The 19,437-nt window shown below is 47.3% G+C and overlaps 1 protein-coding gene and 1 pseudogene across 6 annotated transcripts in view; one reads left to right on the plus strand and one right to left on the minus strand.

Moving 5' to 3' along the window:
- LOC100434312 (olfactory receptor 7E24-like) overlaps nt 1-9,146 on the minus strand; it is a 35,718-nt pseudogene extending 26,572 nt beyond the window's left edge.
- The window catches only part of PLEKHA7 (pleckstrin homology domain containing A7), a 245,187-nt gene continuing 234,735 nt past the window's right edge, over nt 8,986-19,437 (plus strand). For 2 of the 6 annotated variants that reach the window (XM_054525915.2, XM_024255003.3), the window contains exons 1-3: nt 8,986-9,110; nt 9,225-9,301; nt 9,380-9,437. In XM_054525915.2, the coding sequence (XP_054381890.1) occupies nt 9,025-9,110; nt 9,225-9,301; nt 9,380-9,437 (221 nt within the window). In that variant the 5' untranslated portion in view covers nt 8,986-9,024. Of the gene's footprint in view, nt 9,111-9,224; nt 9,302-9,379; nt 9,438-9,466; nt 10,173-19,437 lie in introns of those variants that run through there. The other 4 variants (XM_054525914.2, XM_054525920.2, XM_054525917.2 and 1 more) reach the window with 3 other exon arrangements.

Here is a 19,437-nt window from a genome sequence, read left to right on the forward strand (position 1 = left end):
ATGTCTGTGTGGCTTCTCTGATCACACTAGACTGTGCCCACACAAAAAATACCAAGTAAAACACTATATGGCAGAGTTTAGTTTTAAGTAACTTGATAGGATGTCCAAATCCAAATTGCTTCATAATGGAGACCTGTTGCTAAAGCAGGGCCATGTTTATAAGAAGAGGTGTTTGGGACCTTTATTTATTTATTTATTTATTTATTTATTTATTGCCTTAAATGCTGTAAAGTGTTTTCATGTGTTCTGCAATATATTGAAAAACAATGACCAGAACTTGTGGATTGTGTTCTGAGGATGGGTTGTGGATGCTGTGGGATATGGGCCTAGGTGTGTGTCTGAGTGTTCTGGAAAAAGAGGCAAAGACATTGATATCTGGAGTTGCCAAAGTAGTGTGACAAAGCACATGCTGCATGGCCCCTGAGCTGTGCAGCAGTACTTTAGGGCTGCCTCAGTCTAAAACCCCTCTATAATGTGACAGGTGTGTGGGTTTGTATTTCCCTGTGGGTCTGGGAAGCTGACTCAGTCTGGCTAGTGATATGATAATTGGAGTGGAAATGACAATAGGATGGCCTGTTAAGAAGTGTTGAGGGGTAGTGGGGCAGGCACTGTGGCTCAACCCTGTAATCCCAGCACTTTGGGAGGCCAAGATAGGAGGATTACTTGAACTCAGGAGTCTAAGACCAGCCTGGGCTGTATAGCAAGACCTTGCCTCTACTAAAAAAATAAAATAAAAAATAAAAAAAACCAAAAATTAGCCAGATGTGGTGGCGTATGCCTGTAGTCCCAGCTACTTGGGAGACTGTGGCAGAAGGATCCTTTGAACCCGGGAGATGGAGGCTGCAGCAAGCTGATATGGCACCACTGTACTCCAGCCTAGGGGACAGAGAAAGACCCTGCCTCAAAAGCAAAACAAAACAAAAAAAGAAGTGTTTGGGCCTCTTAACTTTTTTCTCCCCCTCCTGAAGAAATTAGTCCAAGAGCCATTGGAGGGTGTGAGCAAGGCAGGTGTTGGGGGTGTGTGTGTGTGTGTGTGTGTGTGTGTGTGTGTGTGTGTGTGTGTGTGTGTGTGTGTGTGTGTGTTGTGGTATGGGGAGAGGAAGAGGAGCCTCCTATGCCAAAAGGAGGGTACTAAGGAGGCAATGCAGGTTGGTGGGTGCACTTGACAGGGATGGCTCTGCTTAAGGTGTTGGCACTCCAGTGGGATAAGGAAATTGCCCAATCAAGGTGGTAAGGCAAGGAAGGCATTTGTGGGGTGGGTGTGATGACATAGACGAGGAGTTGGAACAAGGACAGAGTAAGGAGGGAGTCCAAGTGTGGGGGGGGATGGAGGAAGATCTGCAGTGTGGTTGATGTGGGATGTCAGAGCCTTGAGTAAGGTAAGGAGGGCATCTGCATGAGGAAGGCACCCAATGGAAGACTGGCTACATACAGGGGGATTGATCCAATGAGTAAATACATTAAGAATCATGAGAGCCAGGTCTCTCACTGTTGGAGAAGTTACTAGGGTATTGTATTAGAATTGGAGGTCTTGGTGTGAACTTACAGTTTTCAATATTTATCTATATATCTATATGCAAATACAGAAATCATTAAATATATATAAATGTGTGTAGAGCTCTGCCCACTGAGAAGGCCTGGAAATAGCAACACCCTAATAGCATGAGAATACTTAGCACATACATCTTGGTTTTTGAACACCATTTTCCAATAAAAGAAACTGAGGCTTCTTGGAGAAATGGCTGAATTTACAGCAAAGTGTAAGATGAGCTTGGAACATCTTATTGTACCTGAAAGCAAGGAGGGACTCAATGAATGATAGTGACATTATCAAATGAACATAGGAGCCAGCTCCAAGGGCTCACACTGGCAAGATCTGGGACAATTTGTGTATCAAAATAAATACCCATAGTAACAGATTATAACTCATTGAATAAGAGAAAACTGTGTGCATATGCAGACACGAATAAATGAATACATTGAATATTTGGTGAGATGTGGTGTATTTACATGGTTTTAAAGCAGCTCTTTGCAAAATATTTCAAAAAGTACAAAGGGGAAATGAGTAACTTCATAGTAGAGAGGCTTGACAGGAGCCATTATAATTAAGGGATCAAAGCAAATATCATCAGTAATGGGCTAACCTGAAGGCATGTGTTGCCTGATAGGGTGCAATGAGAAGAATACAGTATCCCTTATGTGATATTTCTCCTAAAGATGCATACACTAAATCTAATCATAAGGAAACATCAGACAAACACAAAATGTGGCCTATGATCTCTAAAGGTGTCAGTGTTGTAGTAACCAACAAAAGACATCAGGAACTGTTACAGAACGAAGGCTGTAGATACGACAACTAAATGCATCCCATGATCCTGAACTGAATCCTCATGCTGGAAAGGACATTGTTGGGATAACTGGGAAAAACTGAATAGGGTTTGGAGATAAGAGTTTAGTAACATGGCAACATTAGTTTCTGATTTTGACTTTTGGTGTTTGTATTGTGATCACATAGGAGAATATCCTTATATGTAGGAAAAACATCTTAAAGTGTTGGGGAGGTGGTAATGCACATATGCACAACTTACGTATCAAATATTTACAAAAAAGTTCTTTGTACTATACTTGCAACTCTTCCACAGATTGTAAAATGAAAATTAGAATTAAAAAGAGAAAAAGTGTCAGGGAGATTGGGCTTCTTGGCTGAACCAAAAAGGAAAGGGGATGCAGCCCCTGAGCTGGCAGAGCTGCGAACAGGCTGGGGGGTTGGGAACTGAAAGCCTGGGGTTGGGGGGACAAGCAGTCCTCATCTGAAGTTACAAGGTAGAAGGCTCATGGGCAGGTGGCTTCCGTTCTTCCTGGAAAGCCCTCTCTAATTTGAGAGCAGCAAGGTGCTACTTGTTGCTATACTAGAGACCCTCAAGAGGAAGGGACTGTGTCTTACTGTGATGGTTAATTTTATGTATCAACATGAGTAGGCCAAGGGATACCCAGGTATTTTGTCAAACATTACACTGGGCATTTCTGTCAGGGTGTTTTAAATGAGTTTAACATTTTTTCAATTTTTTAACCATTATTTTTTTGAGACAGAGTCTCCTCTGTTGCCCAGGCTGGAGGGCAGAGGCATGATCTCAGCTCACTGCAGTCTCAACCTCCCAGGCTCAGGCAATCCTCCCACCTCAGCCTCCCAAGTAGCTGGGACTACAGGTACATGCCACCATGCCCAGCTAATTTTTTTGTTTTGTTTTGTTTTTGTGGAGACAAGGTTTTGCCACATTGCCCAGGCTGGCCTTGAACTCCTGAGCACAAGCCATCCACCTGCTTCCACTTCCCAAAGTGCTAGCATTACAGGCATGAGCCACCGTGCGCACATGGCTGAGTTTAACATTTAAATCAAGAGACTAAGTAAAGCAGATTGATCTCCCTAATGCGTGCATGTAGGGAGGGACCACCAATCAGTTGAAAGTCTGAATAGAATGAAAGGCTGACCCTTTCCCAAATAAAAGGGAATTCCTCCTGCCTGACTGCCTGCAAGCTGGGAAGTCAGGGTTTTTCCTGGCCTGAGGGCAGGAATTGCACCATTGGCTCTGCTGGGTCTCTAGCGTGCCTACTGCAGATCTTACTGGCTTCCAGAATCACGTGAGCCAATTCCTTATAATAAATCTCTCAATTGGTTCTGTTCTCTGGAGAACTCTAATAGTTTATTTTCCTGCTATCTCTCTTTGCTTACATTGTCTCCTACTACGGGACTGACACAAAGTAGTATGTTACCTGGAAGCTGAAAATTCTTGGGCACATGTTTGGTTGACTGAATCACATTTTATTTCTGAACACGGATTATTTTGCATTTAAGTTGATGGCTTAGTGCCATATACATCAGGAGCATCTAGTGTAAAATAAAGTCCTTCACCAGGGCCAATCAAGAGAAAGAGCATCTGTACAAAAAGCTCCTGTTATCACAGTTGATGGTGCTTTGTCCTGAGATAATTAGGTTGGGAAGGGCCCTGGACAGGTGTTGGAGTCTGGTCTATGTTACATAACTAGCCATATGATCTTTGGTCTTTAATGTTTCATTGTTAAAGAATGTTTCTGTTTGCCTAAGAGAGATACTCTCAAAAGAAACATTTGGTTATTTGTAATTTTCTAACACATTTTAAAATAATTTTTAATTTTGAGATAATTTTAGACACACGAATTTGCAAAGATAATAGAGAGGTCTCTGTTTACCCTTCACTCAGTTTCCCCCAATGGTTACATCTTATTTAACTACAGAACAATATCAAAACCAGGAAACTGACATTGATACAATGTGTTTATATACTTCTGTTATTTTATTTGAGTGTTAATTTGTGTATAACTATGATTGCAGTCAAGATAAAGAATTATGGTCAGGTGCAGTGGCTCATGCCTGTAATCCCAGTACTTTGGGAGGCCAAGGAGGGTGGATCACTTGAGGCCAGGAGTTCGAGACCAGCCTGGCCAACATGGTGAAACCCTGGCTCTACTAAAAATACAAAAAAATTAGCCAGGCATGGTGGTGTGTGCCTGTAATCCCAGCTACTTGGCGGGGCTGAGGCATGAGAATAGCTTAAACCCAGTGGTGGAGGTTGCAGTGAGCCGAGATTGTACCACTGCACTTTAGTCTGGGTGACAGAAGGAGGCTCTGTCTCAACAACAACAACAACAACAAAAACATAACACAAAAACCCACAAAAATACAGAATTATTTCATCACTACAAAGATCTCCCTCATGCTACTCCCTTGTAGTTACATCCTCCTGCTCCCCACCACCATCCCTAACCCCTGGCAACCACTAATAATCAGTTCTCCATCTCTACATATAAAAAAATATATTTTGAGAACATTATAGACCTTTTCAGATTGGCTTTTTTCTTTTCCTCAGCATAATGTCTTGAGATCCGTCCAAGTTGTATGTATCAATTCCTTTTCATTACTGAGTTTTATTCCATGGTATAGATATATCACAGTTGTTTAACCATTTACCTATCATACGACATTTGCTTATTTCCAGTTTTTCCCTATTACAAGTAAAGTTGCTGTGAATAATTATGTACAAGTTTTTATGTGGAAAAATGTTTCATTTTTCTGGGATAAATGCCTAGGAGTGTGAATGCTGGGTTATAGGGTAAGTAAGTGTTTACTTTTTGGCTGGTCTCAGTGGCTTGCACCTGTAATCCCAGCACTTCGGGAGGCTGAGGTGGGTAAATCATTTGAGGTCAGGAATTCAAGACCAGCCTGGCCAACATGGTGAAACCCTGACTCTGCTAAAAATACAAAAATTAGCTGGGCTTGGTGGCATATGCCTGTGATTCCAGCTACTCGGGAGGCTGAGGCAGGAGAATTGCTTGAACCCAGGAGACAGAGGTTGCAGTGAGCTGAGATTGTGCTGCTGCACTCCAGCCTGGGTGACAGAGTGAGACTCTGGCTAAAAAAAAAGTTTACTTTTTAAAGAAACTGCCAAACTATTTTTCAGAGTGGCTGTACCATTTTACATCCTACTAGCAATGTATGAGACATAAAGTTTCTCTGCATACTCTTTTGTCACTATTTTTTATTTTAGTTTCTAACATATAATTTTGAAAATCAGTGATAGGCACTGAGTTTTATTGATTACATATTTTGGCATTTATTGAGATAATTTCAGTGTGTCTCTTATTGGACCTATTAATGAATTGTATTATTCTATGTATCTATATGTATATGTTTTAAATGATAAAAAGATCAAACAGTATGAAAGGGGAAACAAGGTAAAGTAAATTTCCTACCATTCCTATTAGAGTTTCCCTCCTCAGAGGCAATCATTTTACCTGATTTTTGACAGTGTAGGGACTATATCTGTATGTTAACAGTAGCATATCACATGCACAGCACTGCAGCCTGCCTTTTCACTTTATTTATTTATTTAGAGATGGTGTCTTGCTCTGTCACCCAGAATAGAGTGTAGTGGCCCAATCATAGCTCACTGAAGCCTCAACTTCCAGGGCTCAAGCGATCCTCCCACCTCAGCCTCCCAAGTAGCTGGAACTATAAGTATGCACCCCATGCCTGGCTAATGTATCTTTTGTAGAGATGGAGTTTTGCCATGTTGCCCAGGCTGGTCTTAAATTCCTGGACTCAAGCCATCCTCATGTTTCAGCCTCCCAAAGTACTGGGATTACAGGCATGAGCCATTGCATCTGGCCCATTTAATATCTTACAGACCATTCTATATCAGTACGTAGGGATCTATCTCATTCTTTTTTACAGCTGCATAGCATTCTGTTTTTGTTGTTGTTGTTGTTGAGGAATGTGCCAGTTTAATCAACCAGGTCTTTTTTGACAGACATTAAGGTTATTTCCAGTTCTTTGTAATTACTGACAATGCTGCAGTGAATAATCTAGTACACTGGAATTGGTGCCCCATGTGAGCACTAATGTAGGATAAATTCCTGACATGAAATTGCTAGGTCAAGACATTCAGGTTGGAATAGCTGTGCCAAATTGCCTTCGAAGAGGCTCAAACATTTTAAAGTCCCATCAACAATGAACAAGAATGTCTTTCTCTACAATATCTTTTCTTTCTTTCTTTTATGAGACAGAGTCTCACTCTGTCGCCCAGGCTGGAGTGCAGTGGCATGATCTCAGCTCACTGAAACCTCCACCTCTACGGTTCAAGTGATTCTCCTGCGTCAGCCTCCCAAGTAGCTGGGATTACAGGCATGCACCACCATGCTCAGTTAACTTTTGTGTTTTTAGTAGAGACAAGGTTTCACCACGTTGGCCAGGCTGGTCTCGAACTCCCGATCTCAAGCGATCACCCGCCTCGGCCTCCCAAAGTGCTGGGATTACAGGTGTGAGCCACCACGCCTGGCCAATATCTTTTCTAATTTATCTTTTCCAGTCTGACATCTAAGAAAATAGTATTTCACCTTAAGTTGCAGTTCTCCTATTATGAAGTGGCTCAGTATCTTTTCATTTGCTTAAAAGTTATCTGTATTACTTTTCTATTAACTGTGGATTCATACCTTTTGCCCATTTAATGTATTATTTAAAATCAATGTTTAGCTAGCAAAACACAACTTTCCTATTTTCAGTTGCTCAACAACCTCCTCAGAGGCAGGAGGCTCCCTCAGACAGGTGTCCCCCGTCCTCCACAACCAGTTCCCTCTTCTAACTCATAAATGCCTCCTTCCCCAACACCATTGTCTGTTCCCAAGGAAGGGCCCCTTTATGGTCTCCTCAACATCTCACACCCCTCCCAAAATTATGTGCATGCTCTCCCATCCCTCCCCTCTGGACTGCTCTTTTCCCAGTCAAACCTAACCAGTCCTTCAGGGTCCAGCCTAATTCCACCTGTTTGGGCACCTTTCTGAATAACTAGTGCTCACATTGCAGTCTCACTTTCAGGCGCGCCTCCTCCCATCAATCAGAGCCTATGTCCCTGGAAGGCTGGGCCTGACAACAGCTGGAGCCCAGCTGCTGCTCTGTCTTTGCTCAGTGTGTGTGTGTGTGTGTGTGTGTGTGTGTATGGCCGGGAGTCTGAGTGTGGAGTAAGTTTCATTCACTCATCCTGCAGTTTTTTTTTTTTAGACCGAGTCTCGCTGTTGCACAGGCTGCAGTGCAGCAGCGCGATCTCGGCTCACTGCAACCTCTGCCTCCCTGGTTCAAGCGATTTTCCCGCCTCAGCCTCCTGAGTAGCTGGGATTACAGGCGCCCACCACCACGCCCGGCTAGCTTTTGTATTTTTTTTGGTAGAGACAGGGTTTCACCATGTTGACCAGGCTGGAATAGAACTCCTGACCTCAAGTGATTCACCCGCCTCGGCCTCCCAGAGTACTGGGATTACAGGCGTGAGCCACCGTGCCCCACCCCATCCTGCAGTTATTGAATGCGTAATGCATACATGAGTCAGGTGCTGTTCCAGGCATTGGAGACCAGGCAGTGTATGAGGTAGATCAAAGCCCTTTCTCTCATCCAGCTGACATGTTGGAACTAATATACAACAAACAAGACAAACACAAATAAGAATATCAATTAAATGTAAACAAGTAATGAAATAGCGAGGAAAGGAGGAGAAGGATTTTCTTTGCAGAGGGCTCGGGGAGGGCTCCCCGAGGAGATAAGATAGGAGTAAAGACCCGAATATGAGAGGGTGCCGCCACAGCAAAGAGCTTTGCAGGGCCCCCTAGAGGACCCGCCTGGCCACCACTCTTCCAGAGATGGACGTGCTACCGAGCCCTCAATACCCCTTTTTTTCTGTTACTTGACAGAAACTGAAGGCAAGAGCTTGCGATCCCTGCAACCTCAGTGGTGTGTGGGGGTAACCCTGCTCCCTCCTGTTTCACATCCCAGCTGAAAACGGGAAAATGAAATCGCGCTCGGCCTGCCATTGATAGAGCACCTACTACATACCAGGGTCCAGTTAAGCACTTTATGCGATTGTTACTTCATTTAATCTACACAACAATCCCATGTGGACTCTATTAACCTTACAGGGGAAGAGAAGGAGGCTGGGAATATGGCAGGAGCCTGAGTGTTAACTTGGTTCACACACTAGCGGAGTTCCCGGGTCGAGAAGTTCTGTGGTGCGGGTCGGCTGGGGTTTACTGAGCGTCCGGGCGCGCGCTGTTTTCGGAGTTGGTCGGGTCCAACTGTGCGCCCGGAAGCTGCCAGGCGAGCCCGCCAGCGGCCCCCCGCGCCGCCCGGGTCTCCCGGCCTCGGGGGCAAAGGGGAGCGCCGGGGCCAGCAGGCTGGGGGCGGGGAAGGCGCCGGGACAAAGGCCGCGGGCACCGCGCTGGGCCGGCCCGTGCGGCTGCGAACTCCGGGCACCAGGACCCGGCCGGGTGGTCGCTCCCCGAGGAGCCCGCGCCTGGATGGAGCGCCCCGCGGCGCCGCCAGGCCACGCGCAGGCCGAGCCCCCGCCACCGCCCCCGCCTCCGCCTCTGCCCGCGCCCCCGCCTCCGCCCCTGCCCGCGCCCCCGCCCTCTCTCCCCCACCCCGCGGCGGCTTCGCGCTCGGCGAACATGGCGGCGGCGACGGTCGGGCGGGACACTTTACCTGAGCACTGGTCCTACGGGGTGTGCCGGGATGGCCGCGTCTTCTTCATCAAGTGCGGCGCGAGGACGCGAGGACGCGGGGACGCGGGTGGGGGCGCGAGGGCGGGGGCCGGGCGGGCGCCCGGCGGGCTGTGGTGGCGCTAACAGGTGCACCTCTCTGCCCGCAGTGACCAGCTCCGCCGCACGACCTGGCTGCACCCGCGCACCGGGGAGCCCGTCAACTCGGGCCACATGATCCGCTCAGGTGGGCGCCGGGCCGGCGGGTGGGGGGCGCGCGCAGCGGGGGCCCAAGTTTGACCCGACTTTTCTGGCGTTTCCGCAGACCTGCCCCGCGGCTGGGAGGAGGGCTTCACGGAGGAGGGCGCCAGCTACTTCATCGAGTGAGTGAGTGGGGCCGCCGCGCTCGCACCTGTGCCGCGGGGGTCCCTCCCGGTTCCCGCCGGGCGCCCCGCCTTTCCTCTGCTCCCGCCGGCCCGGGCTCCTTGGCGCGCGATGCGCCGCGGCCGCACTCAACGTTTTGTGTGCCCGAGTTGTTTGGCGGCCTCCGAGAGGGAGGCGGTGGGGGCCGCACCTATTCTGCGAACCTGGGCCGGGGGGGAAGGGGCCGCAGACTCTGCGTCCTGGACCTTGCAATACGGCTGGATTGGGGTGCTGGTGTGAGGGCTGGGCACGCCTCCCCTCCAGGGTCTCGGGCTGCGCCCCGCCGGGAGAGGCGAGTGCCGGGATCGGGATGGACTCGGGTTAGGGGAGTAGAACGAGAAGTTCTGTCCTGGTGTGGGCCTGCGGGGTTGGAGTGGGGAGAGGGAGAGACTAGGGGAATCTCGCTTAGGAGGACCCCCCTCTCCGGCCGCGGGCTCTGGGATGGTCGTGGAGATTCGGAACCTCGCCCCCGGCCTCCATCCACTGCGCGGGCCTGCGGGGAGGGAGGGAGTGGGGAGGGGAAATAGTCAACCAATGACTTTCCTCGAGCGCTCCGCGTCTCTTCGGCCGGAGCTGAACCGGGCGATCGCTGGTGCCTCCGTTAGTCCAGGGGCGACTTTTCCGCAAAAGCCCCGGAGTGTTGGCGCACCTGCCAGGTTACCCTGGGTCTGCAGTCCATGTCAGATTGGGGCGCAGTAAGTGAAGGCGCGGGTCAGGCTGCTATGGCAGTACTGGCTTTGCTTTCCCACTCCGGCGGGAGCCTGTGTTGCAGCGTGTTTCCCTCTGCCTGCTGAGCTCCGGGAGGCCAGAAACGGCCTTTGACCCCTTGCCCCAGTGCCCGACAGCGAGTAGGCACTCGATAAATGTTTGTTCACTGAATGAATCAACTCGCCAAAGGTCTGGACGGTGGTCTGACTAGTACTGACTGGGTGTACTTCGGCGACTGTGAGTCAGAACTACTACTGTTAGGAATAAAGCGGCCTGTTTCAAGAAAACCCCGGAACCTCCTTTTCTGGTTTGGGTTCTTCCATAATAGTTGAAAATACTGATGGGTGAGATTTACAGATCTGAGGGCTAGGGCCTTGCTGCGGTTCTGTTGCCCTGCCTCGTATGTATGTGTGTGTGAAGTTGGGGAGTTGGCTGGGGCCATCAGAGTCTTGCTGTCAGTGGGCCTCTCTGGCTTATAACTGCATCAGTTGATGTTATTACAATTTTCCTGTGTGCCACACGTTCACACGTTGTTCTAGGCATTGGGAACAAAAAACAGAAAAGTTCTAGGTGCTCATGGAGCTTGCAATCTAATAGGAGAGGGAAGGGAGTAGAAAATAAGTAAAAAACACGAATAATAATATCAGATCGTGGTTACTACTGTGCAGAAAGTTAAAATAAGGTGATGGGACATGGAGTGACTGGGTGGCTTGGTTGTACTGGGAGATCGGGATGGTGTTTCTGAATAGGCAACATTTAAAGTAAAATTTGAATGACAAGAAGGAGACATCATGTGACGATGAGTTGGCAAAGCATTTCGGAAAGAGCGAACAGCCAGGGCAAGGGCTTAAGGCAGAAAAGAGCTTGGAGTTTAAGGAGCAGGAAGGCTGGAATGTGGTGCACAAGGGAGAAAGTGGCATGAGGAGAGGTCACAGGTAGGAGAAAGGTAAATGCCGCAAAGCTTTGTGAGCCGGGGTGAGGAATTTTCATACTTTATTCTAAGCTCAGTGAAACGTCATTGGAGTGTTTTAAGCAGGGAAGTGGCATGATTTGGTTTGTGTTTTTAGAACGATCACTGTGAGGAGATTGGATTGTAGGTGGCCACTGCTGGGGGAGGCAGGAGAGCAGCTGAGGCTGTTGCCCTCTTCCAGGCAGGAGTTAGCAGTGGCTTGCCTGAGGGTGGTAGCACAGTAGACAGGGAGTAGTGGTCACATTCAGGCTGTGTTTAGGAAGTAGGCTCTTCACACCTTCATGATGGACTGAATAAAGTCTGTGGGAGAAAGAGAAGAGGCAAAGATGACTCCTCAGGGCTTGGGCACCTGAGCGAGTAGCATTCATATCCTTGAGATGGGAAGAGCCGGTTTGGGGTGGAGGAGAATCATGAGATCTTGTTTTGCCATCTTACATTTGAAATATGAGTATGTCAGATAGTGTGATCTGAAGCTTGGTGGGGAGAGAGGACGGAAGAGACCCATTGGGTATAATAGATGTTATTCAAGGCCATGGGATTAGATGAAATCCCCTAGGAAGAGAGTACAGACAGAAGAGAGATGTTCTCAGCCTTTGGATGGTCAAAGCAGTGTTTAGAGGGGAGAGAGGTGGAGCCAGCAAGGAGACTGAGAAGGTCTGAGAAGGTAGGAGAAACCCCAGGAGAATGCATGGTCACAGAAGCCTTAAAGGACAAAATCTGAGTGGAGTAGGTGGAAGATAAAATACGGGGTGAAGACAGGGAGTCAGTTAGGCAAATCTTCCAGGTAGTTTTGTTGCAAAGTGGAGTTGAGACATTAGCCGGTAATTGGAGAGGATGTGGGTTTGAGGGGGGGTTTTCCTTTCTTTTTTTTTTTTTAGTGGGAGATTGTACAGCATGTTTGTTTTGATGGGAATGATCCCATTGAGAGGGAGAAGTCGATGCTGCAGTAAAGAGACCGGGCAGTTGCTGGAGCAGTGTTTTTAAGAAGGTGGAAGGGATGGGATCCATGGCCTGCATCTCACTAGCGTCATCCAGGGGCAGGGACCGTCATTCATTTGACAGGAGGAAGGGCTGCAAGTGTCCCAAAGTACCAGGTGCAGCCTTGGGCTGGGTGTGTGAGGCCATGTGTGGGACTCTGGAGGCTGGAGCACAGCCTTCCACACCTTTGCTGACTCTTCCATGGTAACTTGTCTGTGAGGTCCCTAATGATTTTTCTACAGTGAGCTCCCGTGCCCCCAGGGCCTTGGCTGACTCCTCCCAGGCCTAGGAAAAGCAATGTGTGACAGTGTTCCCTACCCTCAAAGGCAGGGCCCTGTGGCAGATGATTGTAGTTCTGACCTTCTTCTGTGACAATTTTTTGAGAGACTTAAGGGTTTTGGGAGTAATTGTTCTCTCCCTCATCCCCCGCCCCCCACATAAAAAATGTTTTACTGTTGTCTGATTTCTTAGCTTTGCCGTGAGCATTTCTGAATGTTTGATTTTTGTGTTGAGGGCAGGAGCCTCCTCTAATCTGGCTCATAAAGTGAGAGTGACAAAGCACTGACACGGCTGATTTTATTTTTCCTAATGGCTCCTTGCACAGGAAAGTTGTGTGAGGTTTTACAGGATGTATTCAGTTGCTCCTCATATTTAGCAGACTAAAACATTTTAATTTTTGAAAAAATTTTAAGAAACAGAATCTTCCTCTGTCTCCTAGTCTGGAGTGCAGTGGTGCAATCATAGCTCACTTCAACATTGAACTTCTGGGGCCCAAGTGATCCTGTCACTTCAGCCTCCCAAGTAGCTGGAACTACAGATGCAGGCCACCATGCTTGGCCAGCAAATGTTTTAATACTCTCCAGAGTCCGTTTGTTTTCTTTCTTTTTTTTTTTTTTAAGACAGCATTGCTCTGTCGCCTAGGCTGGAGTGCAGTGGCACGATCTCAGCTCACTGCAACCTCTGCCTCTTGGGTTCAAGTGATTCTCATGCCTCGGCCACCCCCTAAGTAGCTGGGACTACAGGTGTGCACAACCATGACTGGCTAATTTTTGCATTTTTAGTAGAGACAGGGTTTCACCATGTTGGCCAGGCTGGTCTCAAACTCCTGACCTGAAGTGATCTGCCTGCCTCAGCCTCCCAAAGTGCTGGGATTACAGGCATGAGCCACTGCGCCTGGCCTCAGAGTCCATTTCTTGAAGCAGAAAAGCTTGAGGTTAGGCAGGTGAATTTTTGTTTTGATTTCTGCACTTCTTGTTCAATTTTGCATTAATGAGAGACAAAATATATAAGAAATCTACTGTTGGTTCTTCCAGTTCTAGACTAAGTGATGTTGATAACCCCTTTAAAAAGATTTTTTGGCTGGGTGTAGTGGCTCATGCCTGCAATTCCACACTTTGGGAGGCGGAGGCGAGGGGATCCCTTAAGGCCAGGAGTTCAAGATCAGCCTGGGCAACACAGAGAGACCTTATCTGTACAAAAAATGAAAAAATTAATGGTGCTATGCTCCTGTAATCCTAGCAACTTGAGAGGCTTAAGTGTGAGGATTGCTTGAGCCCAGGAGTCTGAGGTTACCATGAGCTATGATTGTGATACTGTACTCCAGCCTGGATGACAGAGTGAGACCCTGTCTCTAAATAAATAAATAAATAAAACGAAGACTTTTTGTACTCTAGGACTTCTCTACTATGAATCCCTTAGCTGGGTAGCAAGGTATAATAGTAATTGTGATAACAGTGTCATTAACAGAAGTAGCAATAATAGTAGTAATAATTATGTAACAGCCTAATCTTTTTGGGTCTTTGAAAAATGCTAGGAACTGTTCTGTAACTATCATTGATTTAATTCTCACAATAGTTTGAGGAGGTAGCAACTATTACTAGTTTCATTTTACAGATATAGAATCTTGCAGTAATCCTGGACATTCCTATAGCAGATGGGTTTTTTTCTTGTGTCTTTTCTTATTTGATCCTTATAACAGCCCCTGGAGGCAGGAGGGGAAGAATCATCCCCATTCTTCAGATGATGAAACTCAGGTCCATGAAGGTTCAATGATTTTGCTGAAGTGTTAGAGCTGAGACTGGAACATAGGTCTTTGGTCCCTCATGTGATAGCCACAGTAGTAGTGGTGGCTCCCACCCCAGGCCATGCATCTTGAAGGAGATGCATGCCTCCTCCTGCTCCTCCTCCGCGCTCCTCCTGCCTGCCCACCACGCAGCACTCACCGCCCCGAGGCGCCCTCCTCCTGCAGGTGGATGATCCTGCCGGGAGGGTAGAGAGGGGGGTACTTGGGAGAAGAGTCCAGTGGGGAGTCGCTGGAGAAGCTGTAGGCCGGGGACCAGCATGTCAGTAGGCTCTGCTCCCCCCGAAGAGGCTGTGTCAGAAGAAGGAGATGCATGCCCATATGCCATTGCTCTGAGTTAGGCTTCCCCAAGGCTCATGGGGCCAGACTCCATCTTTGCTTTTTCTGGGGATTGAGGTACTTTGGAAGGGCAGTACCCCTTGGTCTCCTATGTTGATTAGGGGTGGTACATGTCTCTGATTAGTAAGAAATTGAAGACATTGATTATTAGTAAATACAATTTGGCAGACACAGCTTTTTCAAACATGGGACCTATGAGGGAGAAGTTTCTAGAAGAGGCCATGGGAATTAGAGTATTACACTGGGCTGCTCTTCAGGGGTTTCATGGAACCTTGTGAATTGTGCTCCCCCTACAGCAGGCGTTCGATAGGTCATGAGGCAATGAGGAGATGGCAGAGAAGAGGGGCTCAGCCACTTTGCCTGTGCCAAGGCTGTTCCTTGAAGGCAGTCATCTTATTCCCCACTTCTGAGACTTAGGCACCCAGCCTAGGGTTGGGAGCTGAGTAGGCACTTGGTATCTCTTGAGGAATCAGTGTTTTAAAGAGACCCAATGAGTTTTCTCGGTATTCCAGGTCTTGGAAAACTCCTTACTGGGAAGGAGATTGGGGTGGAGGAGAATAAGCAAGGTAAAAGAAGCTCAACAGCCAGGAACAGGCCTGTCAAGGCTGGTGCCTAGACCCAGGCTTCTTGGATACAGTCACTTGCTGTTGAGAACAATGCTCAAAGCAGGAAGCTGGCCAGTGGAGGCTCAAGCAGCCTCCTCTGCGTCTTCATCTCATATCCTTATTGTTCTGCATCTGGGACTGGGATACCTGTTGCTACTGGACCAGGCTGTCTTCCTTCCCTGGCTGCTGGGCCCTTGGCATCCTCTGTGACTTGGCACAAGGGTGCTGGCAGGAACCAGCTGATTGCACAAGACCCTTTCTAGCTTCAGGTTTCTCAGTTTTAGCTTTGGGGTTGTGTGGAGCCACCCTGTGTAGGTACTGTCTTCTTGTGGGTGCCTGTCCCCAAGTGAGGACAGCTAGACTCTGGGAAAGACATTTCTGAGGCTTGGAGTAAGGCTAACTTTCCCCTCCCCTAGGACCTGAAGAAGGTCCTAGGGGTAGGACTGGCTACATAATTTGCAGAGCCTCAGCGTAAAATGAAAATGCAAGGCTCCTTATTCAAAAAGAAGGAAAAAGTATTAGCTTGGTGCAAATGTAATTGTGGTTAGTGCCATTACTTTTAATGGTAAAAACTGCAATTACTTTTGCACCAACTGAGTATCTTTAGGCCAGGTGTGGTGGTTCACACCCGGTAATCCCAGCACTTTGAATGGCCAAAGTAGGAGGATTGCTTGGGCTCAGGAATTTGAGACTAACCTGGGCAACATGGTAAAACCCCATCTTTACAAAAAATACAAAACTTAGCCAGGTGTGATGGCACATGGCTGTAGTCCCAGCTATTAGGGAGGCTGAGGTGGGAGGATCACTTGAGCTTGGGAAGTGGAGGCTGCCGTGAACTGAGCTCACACCACTGCGCTCCAGCCTGGGTGACAGAATGAGACTCTGTCTCAAAAAAAAAAAAAAAAGCATCTTTAGAGATACTAAAATATAAAATTTTGTTCTTTCTTCTGTAGTTTTTCCCTTGACTTGTCATTTAAAAAAAAATAAAATTGCTATTTATGGGCATGGTGGCGAGTGCCTGTAATCCCAGCTACTTGGGAGGCTGAGCCAGGGGGAACGCTTGAACCCAGGAGGTGAAGGTTGCGGTGAGCCAAGATTGTGCCATTGCACTCCAGCCTAGGCAACAAGAGTAAAACTCTGTCTCAAAAAATATATTTTTTTTCTATTTAATGTTATTCTACATAAACAAAAATTAAGTTTAAATTATTAGCATAAATTTTATAGTTATTTCTGTATTATAGAATATAATGTTTTAAATGTGAATATCAGTGCATTTACCTCATACACTAGGAGTTGCCACCACCATGCCCCACTCCAAGACACCATAGAGCACAAGCGCCTGTATCCATGCCCCCCTGGGCAGCAGGGAGGAGCAGGGAGCCCAGGCAGGGCTTAGGGCTCCAGGAGGCTGGGAGTGGGCAGTTAAGAACCTGGTCCTCCGAGGCAGGGAGTGGGGACCAGGCATGAGTCCTTCAGAAGGTTACTCTGGAGATAATGCCAAGTATCAAGGGTGTGTGTTTTGTATTCAGCAACCCATTTTTTAGTCTGAAATCAAAGGGAGTTGGAGAGTGAAGGATGAACCAAATGTGACAGATGTTCAGTTGGGGATCTTGTAGACACCAGGCCTAGAAGGCCCTTAGGAAAGCCAGTGAATACTGGACGGCCCAGGAGGCTGCCCTTAATTATGCCCTCACCCAACCGACAGTCTTCTGGGTCACCCCTAGGAAGGAGTCTGTCCTGTCTTCTATATTTTCCTCCCTAGATAAATGTTGAACTTCATGGTAGTGAAATTTATCTTGTAGAATGTCAAACCTATTGATTCACTTATATATCATCTTCCTTTTTTTTTTTTTTTTTTGAGACTGAGTCTTGCTCTGTCACCCAGGCTGGAGTGCAGTGGCAGCATCTTGGCTCACTGCACCTCTGCCTCCCAGGTTCAAGCGATTCTTCTACATCAGCCTGCCGAGTAGCTGGGACTACAGGCATGTGCCACCATGCCTGGCTATTTTTTGTATTTTTAGTACAGATGGGGTTTCACCATGTTAGCCAAGCTGTCCTCGAACTCCTAATCTCAGGCAATCCGCCTGCCTTGGCCTCTCAAAGTGCTGGGATTACAGGTGTGAGCCACCATGCCTGGACCTTTTTTTTTTGTAGATGGAGTTTCATTCTTGTTGCCCAGGCTGGAGTGCAATGGTGTGATCTCAGCTCACTGCAACCTCCGCCTCCCTTGTAGCTGGTATTACAGGCGCCCACCGCCATGCCTGGGTAATTTAGTAGAGACGGGGTTTCACATGTTGGTCAGGCTGGTCTTGAACTACTGACCTCAGGCTATCCACCCGCCTTGGCTTCCCAAAGTGCTGGGATTATAGGCATGAGCCACCATGCCCAGCCTTATTTGTCATCTTTCTTATTGAGATGTTGCTGGGAACAGCAGTCCCAGAAACTTTATTTCAAACCTGGGGGTAATAGTCCCACAAAGAATTTCTGGGAAACTAGCAGCTTACATATATACTAAAATAGAAATTCTGAACCCCCTCATTGAAGGTTAAGAAAGGTTCTCCCAGCTTGGCAAGTTTTGGCAGAATCCCATGCTTTATATTTCACTTCCTGGTTGCATTTTCAAGGGTAAAAACTGGTTCATGTATTTAAACGTTAGGTTCTGTGGGAAAGGAAAAACAGTGAGTGTTGTTTAGAAAGCGAAAGGAAGGATTAGGAGCCATGATTTGTACCACATCTCCAAAAAGAAACTTCTTTAAGGAAACCTCTTTAAGAAAAATGGTTGCAAGTTGCTTCTTAAGGCTCTTTACCCACGAGAGGAGTGTGTTTTAGAGATAGGACAGATGCTGGGTTGGGAAGAGGTGTTTTCATGTGATGAGGGTGGGTGTAGGTTTCTTGTGCCTTGATGGCACCCTCTCCATTCTCTCTCTCTCTTTTTTTGTTTTGAGATAGAGTTTTGCTCTGTCACCTAGGCTGGATTGCAGTGGCATGATCTCAGCTGACTGCAACCTCTGCCTCCTGGGTTCAAGCAATTCTCCTGCCTCAGCCTCCTGGGTAGCTGGGATTACAGACACCCGCCACCACGCCTGGCTAATTTTTGTATCTTTAGTAGAGATGGGGTTTCACCATGTTGGCCAGGCTGGTCTCAAACTCCCGACCTCAAGTAATCCACCCACCTTGCCCTCCCGGAAGTGCTGGGATTACAGGCGTGAGCCACTGGGCCCAGCCTCCATTCTCTTTTGATGTCTATGGGAGTAAATTTGGTGCTTCCTAAATTGAGAACTTTGGAAAAAAATTAAGACAGCACTTTAAACAGAAATGTGTGCAGGGACAGGGAGATGCCAGTTTACCCCCCGTTAAGTCTGAGGTGACAGAGGGCTACGGGAAGACTGCTTGTTGGCTTTTCAGCCTCAATATGTGGAATATTTGGCAATTCAGTGAGGTGCCTGCTCTTGTTTTCTGTCTTCAGAGGACAGCACAGGTTTGAATCTCTTTGCTCAGTGTAAGACAGCATCATCTCAGTAAACTGGCAGGTATCTTAAGTAAATATTGGCAGAGGGAAAAACACGGAGGAATATGGTTGTATTTGCCTGTTGTTTTTAAATGGCTGTCAAAACATTTGCTTTTCAGTTTTCTGAAATGAGAAATATTTTGAGTTAATGTTTTATAATTTACAGAGTATTTCACAAACATTTTCTGGTTTGTCCCATAATTATTGCATTTTTTTAGTGTGGGAATTTGGGCTCAGAGGGGTAAATTGACTTCTCTAAAGTTGTATACTGGGCTGGGCATGGTGACTCATGCTTATAATCCCAGCACTTTGGGAGGCTGAGGTGGGCAGATCACCTAGGTTAGAAGTTTAAGACCAGCTTGGCCAATGTGGTGAAACCTCATCTCTACTAAAAATACAAAAATTAGCCGGGTGTGGTGGTGCATGCCTGTAATCCCAGCTACTGGGGAGGCTGAGGTAGGAGAATCATTTGAACCCAGGAGGCAGAGGTTACAGTGAACTGAGATTGCGCCATTGCACTCCAGCCTGGGTGACAAGAGTGAAACAATGTCTTAAAAAAAAAAAAAGAAAGAAAAAGGAAAGAAAAAAGGTGTATACTGCTGCATTAGCTCAGCTTCTTCAAAGTTCAAGGGAGAGGCCTGGACATATTGTTCCTCATATCCAGCCTTCTCAGACATTTCAGCCATAGGTCTAATGGCAGAACAGAATGAAGGCCAACTCATCTAGGAGACTGGATGCAGGAAGTGCCATTAAATATTGGTTCTGTCCAAAA

Source organism: Pongo abelii, chromosome 9 (assembly GCF_028885655.2).
Source record: "Pongo abelii isolate AG06213 chromosome 9, NHGRI_mPonAbe1-v2.0_pri, whole genome shotgun sequence".
In the NCBI taxonomy this organism is placed as follows: domain Eukaryota; kingdom Metazoa; phylum Chordata; class Mammalia; order Primates; family Hominidae; genus Pongo; species Pongo abelii.